Genomic DNA, 8,263 nt, shown 5'->3' on the forward strand with positions numbered 1-8,263 from the left:
CACACACACACACACACACACACACACACACACACACACACACCACACCACACACACACACACACTCGTCTTACTGAAAACATCACCACATCAATGATGACATTTTTCTAATCTGTTAACGTAGAGTGTCTTCTGTACAAGTCCCTGTGAATAAACTGCTACTGCAGAATGAATATAAAGCTGTGGTTTGCAGCTGCGCTCGTGTCAGAGATGCTGTTCTAGAAAATTAATCAACACCTTCTGACCAATCACAATCACAGAGCTGAATTAATAAACGCGCTGTGGTAGAATACAGTATGTAATAAGATAGGAGTCATTAAGTAAGTGAGTAAGTGTGTCAGTTCTTCTTTAAGAGTAAAATCTGTCAACCTGCATCAGCAAAGTGGCCACGCCCTTGTGTTACACACACACACGCACACACACACTACTAAAGATGGACTGAATCAAAGTCTCTAGCTGTCTTTGGTTCGTGGAGGATAAGAGAAACGTCACAATGCGGTCTGGACAGAATTTATATCTGTTTTTCCTTATTATCACCGTATTAACACTCCTCGGGTAGGTCATTATTGCTATTATTATTATTATTATTGTTGTTGTTGTTGTTGTTGTTGTTGAGTGCTGGGATTTCAACTTTAGGCAGTTACTTTTTAACAGCTTTATTCTACGATTTACACTACAACAGCGTGCCCTGACTAGTAAATAAATATAACATAGTGCCATGTGTACTGTTCAAAGATCTGGAAAAAGTCGTATTCATCATGTAAACTTTCAGTGTCAATAAAGCCCGTCTGAACTGAGAAAACATTTTTTGGATCGAGAGAGATGCAAAGAATCCGAATAGAAAGAAATGACATTTTATCAACGTGACGTTTCCTGACCTTTAAGATATTTAAAACCCAGACTGTAAAGTATGTAGCAGCACATCCTACCAAACGAATGTTCTCCCTTCTTTACTCAATAGTGTCCTGTTGTTCTTCACTCTCCAGGTAGACATAGACGTATTAGAACTCAATTTGCATTTCCCGAGAGAATGTTTGCAAACGTTACCTCCGTGGAGACCTTGACGGTTGAAACGGCTCTCTAAACGTGTTTTGATTTTGCCCGGGTTTGTTGGGGGAAACGAAGCCGAACTGCAGGATGGGCAGCGGAGGTCCTCGCAGCATGTGGTGCGTTTCTTCAGTTCGGACAAGGACCTCGTTTCTTAGATTGTTATGTGCTTCTTGAAAAAGAGAGAGAGCCCAGTTGGTCAAATGAAACATTTTAAGTTCATTTCACAAACATAAGTTGACATAAATTAGGCTTAAGCCTAGTACTTGACCAACAGAGTCCTTGTCCTTGAAATCACTTCATATAGACTATACGGTACATGACAGGATCGAACACGTGGTATTTTAATAGCCAATGATCATGCAGGCCTTTGTTATTTCTGACTATTAAAAATGTCAAACGTTTCATTCAACGTTACAAAAACAATGTCGAAACGAAGAGACGTGCTGATAACATGTACTGTGGGGTAAACAGGCATTCAGCACGGTTTAAATATTATGATGATTATAACTTAATTAAAATGCTAAAACAAAGAGCATTAAACAAGAGAGCAGAGGGGTCAGGATCAGTGGCTTCTAAGGACTATCATGTGTAGCTCAACAGAAAGAGAGAGAGAGAGAGAGAGAGCGATTGTTAAGTATGCTTATTGTCCCGTAATGGTTAAGGTCGATGTACTTAGCGTGAGTGCAAGCAGATGGACATCAGATACATATAAAGTGTTGATAACACAAGACAATGCAAATACAATCAAAGCAAACACAGCAACAATGCCGAAAACAGTGCAACAAACACAAACTATACAAATTACACATTCAGCGCCAGACAATTACAATGTAGGAACAGAAGGTGCAAATATTACACAGGTGCAGTTTAACGTACAAATATTTATTTAGAAACGTGTGCTCCGTAGTGCACAGATACATACAGTGCTGTGGAAAAGTATTTGCTCAATCCTGATTTCTACTGTTTTTGTGTAGATCTCGTACTAAATTGTTTCAGAAATGAACACAAAATCTAATATAAAACAAAGACGACCTGAGTAAACACACACAATGCAGTTTTTAAATGATAATGTTATTTATTGAAGCGAAAAAGTTATCCAATACTAACTGGGCCTGTGTGAAAATGTATTTGCCCACGTTGGTTATTAATTCCCCAAATGGGGTTGATAATGGGGTTCAGCTGGACTAGACATGACGAGACCTGATTACTGCAAACCCTGTTCAACCACATCAAAGCTTAAATAGAACTTTTACAACAGCAGGAAGCTGGTTAAAAGTTCTTACCCAGTAACACACATGTTGAAATATGAAAGACGTCTTTGTAAAGCAACATTTCTGTAACTTCATTCACAATGTAACAGACCTCCATATTTGGATTTTAGAGTATCTGATTGTATAGAATTGTACGATTTGCGACATTATTTGTCGATATTCTTTTTAAAAATCAGTCTGTAGTGTCACATATTTATCACGATCTCATAAACTTGGTGTGTGTGAGTGTGAGTGTGTGAGTGTGTGATTGTGTGTGTGAATGTGTGAATGAGAAACAGTGTAAAGTGCTTTGATTAAAAGGTATATAAGTGCAGACCATTTACAGTCAAGCATGGTGGAGGCAGTGTGATGGTGTGGGGATGCTTTGCTGCTTCTGGGCCTGGGCAACTTGCAATAATTGCTCTCTACTTAAAGGAGAACATTCGGTCTTCAGTCCGTACGTTGAAACTCAAGCGCATCTGGATTATGCATCAACTTGGAACACTTGGATCTCAGGGAATCACACAGGACTTATCTGGGCTGGACTCGTACAGTTTACTCATGGACAGCAGGCTACACCCGATTATCTTTTCTGAAGAACAGATGAGCAGGTGCTACAGTTCTCCTTTGGCCTGAGCAGAAGCAGCACCAAAGCAGACAATTATATACTGTAGGATGTTAAGATGGAATCAATGATAGCAGAAGAAATCTGCTGCCTTTCCTGAGCTCTTTTTGTGACACAGGTGATGTGTCTGTGTAACCTGAGATCGCTTGACTGGATAATGCCAGGGTATTTGAATGGCTCAACCACATGCGTGCTCCTGGTCACAATCTATTTAGACAGGTCCTTAGAGGTGCAGTCATGTGTATATCAGGAAAAGAGTAGGTAGGAAAGGACACACCCTGGAGGTGTGCCAGTGCTGAGGCTTATGGCTCCCATCAATCACCTCTACAGTGATTGTATTAAAGGCTAAAGATAAAGTCAACAAGCAAGATCCTCACATAAGTTTGCTCAATTCAGTCCTAAGCTTCTTTGGAATGATCAAGTTTTCGGTTGAACTTTTAACCAGGAGTCTGCTGAGATTTGTTTGCAGTTAAATAAATATTGTCAATCCCTCTACTTTACATGAAGTCCCTTATGAAAAACAACATTTCTGTAACTTCACTCAGAATGTAACAGACCTCCATATTTGGATTTTAGTGTACCTGATTCTATAGAATCATATTATTTGCGACATTATTTGTCAATATTCTTTTTAAAAATCAGTCTGTAGTGTCACATATTTATCACGGGATCATAAACTTGGTGTGTGTGTGTGTTTTATTCATCAGGATCAGTTACTTCAGCTACACATCCTCCTGGTTCAGGTAAGAAATACACACTCACTCACACCCACCCACACAGGTGAGCGTGAGCAGCCGTATGTGTGTGTGTGTGTGTGTGTGTGTGTGTTTCATTTCTAGGAAATCAGCCATTTCCAGGTCCGTACTCCTTAATTGTACTCTAAATGAATTATAATGCTTCTACCTTTTGAAACATGGCAACTGCAGTAAACTTTCACAAACACATTAAGAGCACCTCCATGACCTTAATCTACTTTAAACCCATCTGTGTTTCGGCAATGCTGAACTGCCCCTACGTGTGAACGAGTGTACGGACGTATATGACCTGGATGAGGCTCAAGGTGTACGAATGTATTTATAATCAGTGTGTGATGACCCACGTGTGATGTTGTGTGTTTGCAGAGGTGTGTGGGAGTGCAGACTGACTGTGTGAGTACCCTAACTCTTATAAACACGTTTACCTTTATCGTTATACCTCTATACGGTGCAGCCGCTCAGGTTTATATTCACCGGGGTTATTAGTTTTCCAATTTAACCGTTTTGTTACAGGTTTTTCACACATGAATGGGTAACAACTGTTGGTCTATTCATCTTTCAGGGAAGAAAAAAAACATGGTAATACAGACCTAATCTTTCCTACAGGGTGAGAACACACACACACACACACACACACACACACACACACACACACACACACACACAGACTCCTCTCTCTCTGTCGAGCTGAACATGTGCGTCTCCTCTTCTTTGACATGCTGGTTGCTGTGATGCTGTGGTTGATATGGCTTATCTGGAATCACATTTACATTTATTCATTTAGCAGCGTTTTTTATTCAAAGCGACATACAAATGAGAAAATACGAGGAAATTACCTCGCTGATCTACTTCCTCCACCTTTGACTGAGAGCGATGTGTTTTTACGATTAAGACTGACGCTGGAGTTAATCCCACTTGCTGATGATCTCAAGACTTTCCTGATTTTCCTCAGAGAGATTTTCCTTCGCCACAGTCGCCTCAGGCTCGCTCATTAAGACTCGAAACTGCATCCAGATTTCAGTAAAGCTGCTTTATTGTTAAACGTGTTATAGAAATAACAATCGATTCGTTAAATAAGGAATAAAACACGAGTTACCACCCTGAAGTGGACCATTTTACAATAAACCTCGTGTTTTATTCCTCTTATTCGACAATTCAACATTGCTGTGGAATAAAGGAATAATAATAATAATAATAATAATAATATATACTTCACTACTTTCCTACTAGGATTGCATGCGCTCAGCCCAGTGTGAGTAATAGGTGAGTAAACGTGTGCGCATAACAACAGAACAGACCTCAGCTTTTTTCCTTTAATGTGTCACCTGTCCGTACCTACCAATATACTGTAAATTAAGTGAAAGCTAAAGTGTGTGTGTATGTGTGTGTGTGTGTTGTCAGTCGGCCAGATGTCTCCACAACGACCCCGTGGTTAGCTCCAATTGTGTGGGAGGGTACATATGATTTGACGGTGATTGACAACATCTACAAACAACAGAACATCACCGTGGCAGTCACCGTCTTCGCTCTGGGGAAGTAGGTCTTGACACTTGACACACACAAAGCATTGTGGGTAATGGTATGTGATAAAATGCTCAAAAATTTAAACACGTTTGCCAGCGAGGCTCTAACGGTGATGACACTAAACGGGTACCTAAGTCGTGCGACAGAAAACTGTTTGCCCTGTCGTCGGAAAATCACAAATTTGATCCCCGACTATGCCACAGCTATCCATGTCCTGGTGCCAAGGGAGCAAAATTGGCCATGCTCTCTGGGTGGGAGGGGCATCATGTCTCTACCCTGTCAATCAAAGCAGCCCTAATCAATCATGTCTCCATCATGTCTGTCAGTATGCAGAAGAGGGCAAATAGCACTTTAGTTCCATCAAAAACCTCGGTAATGAATCCCTTCTATGACTAACTGAATATGTTCCTGCAGGTACGTACGCTTCCTGAAGGACTTCCTAGAATCTGCAGAGCAGCACTTCATGGTGGGCTACCGAGTGCATTATTACCTGTTTACCGATCGTCCGGACGAGGTTCCCGCGGTAACGTTGGGGGAAGGACGTCAGTTGACCGTGATAAAAACAGAAACCTCGAACCGCTGGCAGGAAATCTCACTGCGCAGGATGGAGAGAATCGAGAAGCTCATCGAGAAGGAACTCACCGACAAGGCAGACTACATATTCAGTCTCGACGTCGACTCCAAATTCTACGCTCACTGGGGGGCGGAGTCTCTGGGCGACCTTGTCGGCGTGCTGCATGCCTGGTTTTTCGGAAAATCTCGGGAACAGTTCACGTACGAGCGGCGTCCTGAATCTCAGGCCTTCATACCTTTACAAGAAGGAGACTACTACTACGGAGGTGCCGTGATCGGAGGACGCCTCGACAAAGTGCACAAGCTGGTGAAGACGTGCCGCATGCAGCTGGATGTGGACCGAGCCAATCACATTGAAGCGGTATGGCAGGAGGAGTCTCACCTGAACAAGTACTTCCTGTACAATAAGCCCAGCAAGGCGCTCTCACCTGAATACCTGTGGGACGACACAAAAGGGAAACCCAGCTACATGAAAGTGGTGCGTTTCTCTCAGGTGGTCAAGAAGTACGCCGACATCCGACCCAACCCTTAAAGCACACTGTACTGTAATGGGTTTCTCAGGAAAGATAAATGAACTAACACCATTAACTCTATCACCATCATCTCACAGGTTTCAACCACAGACTACACCAAGGTCTTCCATCAGGAAATGTTTGGTTACCCTACATTATAAGACATGTTGATGATTATATTAATAAATTGTGTTTTCCTGGATTTTTAGGTCCTAATTATGTTTGTAAGTTACACAAATGCAATAAAGACAATTCTTAAAGGAAATCTAACTCCATGTCTTCAAACTTCAGGACAGGAATCATGGTGCAGTAGTTGCTCTTCTTAAATATACATTCTCTTTTATCTACCTCATTTAAATATGATTGTTCTTGTGGAACAATGTACATCACTCTTTACAGACCTGAAATACTCAGCACACGTTGTTGACGTCCACTGACCGTTTCACAAAAAGAAAATGGTGTCGTTAAGATTATCCAAAAAAACAATATTGCCAAAGACCTTCCTGTTTTTATGTGACATGTTCAGGCTTTGTAGCATGAGATCAGAATCCCTTACTATTGAAAAACCTCTGCAAGAGTGTCGACATCTTCAATAAGCGATTAATTCTGATCGAGGTCGTGTGGATCCAAAGCCTATCCCGGGAACACTGGATACGGGGCAGGAATACACCCTGGATGGGACACCAGTCCATCGCAGGGCACCACGCACTCATATTTACAACTAGGGGCATTTTAGTGTAGATAATCCACTTACTGACATGTATTTGGCAAACCAGAGAAAAGCTAAATATACACGATGACAGAGTAAAAACAGTTTGCCATGTTATACAGGGATGGGAGGGGGAACATTTATTTTCCAGCACACGAAGAGTGACTTCACATGTTGTTGTAAGGTTCTAACAGAAAAGCAAATAAATCTCAAATAAAAGGTTACTGTTGTTTTATTGGAAATGATGATTGTGTGCTGTGAAAGTGAAAGCACCTTTTACTACTGGTAATAATTAATCTATTATATAGCCCAAATAAATAAAGAATTAAAACAAACTTTAAAATGTTGTGTTTTGGGTACAGTTCTTCAGTTCGTCTGTCGGCGATAGTATTCCTGTTACACCACCACGATCTGTGAACGATTACAAATATTAAAAATGTATTAATGAAGGACTTTTTTTGTGTGAGACTCGAGTCTTCAGGACAGACGAGTTTACACGGTCCTGTATCTCAGTAACATAACAACTGCGTTTGTTCTGTTTTTGAGGACTCGAAGAGAAACGCCTGTTTCACGCATCATTTGCTTGCAGGACTTATCCTGGTAGGATTACAGTTTCCCTCCACTGTAAATAAAAGGCCAGAACCTGTTCCAGCATCACGATGCCCCGTGCACATAGTGACCTCCCCAAAGACGTGGCGCGCTACGGTTGGAAGAAAGCGGAAGAACTCGAATCCCAGGGAGAGAAAGAGAGAGAGAGAGAGCGAGAGATGGAGATAAACAAAGAAGCTTGATGAGGCACCAGGTGAGAGGGCTAATCAAGTCAGAATACTAGGACCTGTAGGAGGAAGGTTACTCATAACTGGCCATTGTAAATATTCTGAGAAGTTTCCCTTTAGTGCATGTGACAGTCACAGCTGTCTGCCAGTTGAAGAGGAACTTCACTTTTGGTGTACATTTACATGCTGCAGTATCAGGTAGTATTGCATTTAGCGATGTAATATGTGAAACAATACACACACACACACACACACACACACACACACACACACCACACCACACACACACACACACTCGTCTTACTGAAAACATCACCACATCAATGATGACATTTTTCTAATCTGTTAACGTAGAGTGTCTTCTGTACAAGTCCCTGTGAATAAACTGCTACTGCAGAATGAATATAAAGCTGTGGTTTGCAGCTGCGCTCGTGTCAGAGATGCTGTTCTAGAAAATTAATCAACACCTTCTGACCAATCACAATCACA

The 8,263-nt window shown here is 41.4% G+C and overlaps 1 protein-coding gene across 1 annotated transcript; it reads left to right on the forward strand.

Moving 5' to 3' along the window:
• Positions 1–60: 60 nt before the first annotated feature.
• Positions 61–6,648, forward strand: LOC128603461 (histo-blood group ABO system transferase). Its single transcript, XM_053617893.1, has 7 exons — positions 61–555; positions 3,633–3,668; positions 4,047–4,073; positions 4,243–4,287; positions 4,911–4,943; positions 5,082–5,216; positions 5,619–6,648. Exons 1-7 carry the CDS (start codon positions 494–496, stop codon positions 6,307–6,309), a joined length of 1,029 nt encoding a protein of 342 aa, XP_053473868.1. The 5' UTR covers positions 61–493; the 3' UTR covers positions 6,310–6,648.
• Positions 6,649–8,263: the final 1,615 nt, after the last annotated feature.

Source organism: Ictalurus furcatus, chromosome 28 (assembly GCF_023375685.1).
Source record: "Ictalurus furcatus strain D&B chromosome 28, Billie_1.0, whole genome shotgun sequence".
NCBI lineage: Eukaryota > Metazoa > Chordata > Actinopteri > Siluriformes > Ictaluridae > Ictalurus > Ictalurus furcatus.

Excerpts from the sequence above, each read along its gene's own strand:
- LOC128603461 (XM_053617893.1), top strand. The coding sequence starts at position 494 with ATGCGGTCTGGACAGAATTTATATCTGTTTTTCCTTATTATCACCGTA. Across the intron at positions 4,074-4,242 it reads TGGGAGTGCAGACTGACTGT|GGAAGAAAAAAAACATGGTA; the intron begins GTGAGTACCCTA and ends TTCATCTTTCAG. Across the intron at positions 4,944-5,081 it reads CAGCCCAGTGTGAGTAATAG|TCGGCCAGATGTCTCCACAA; the intron begins GTGAGTAAACGT and ends GTGTGTTGTCAG.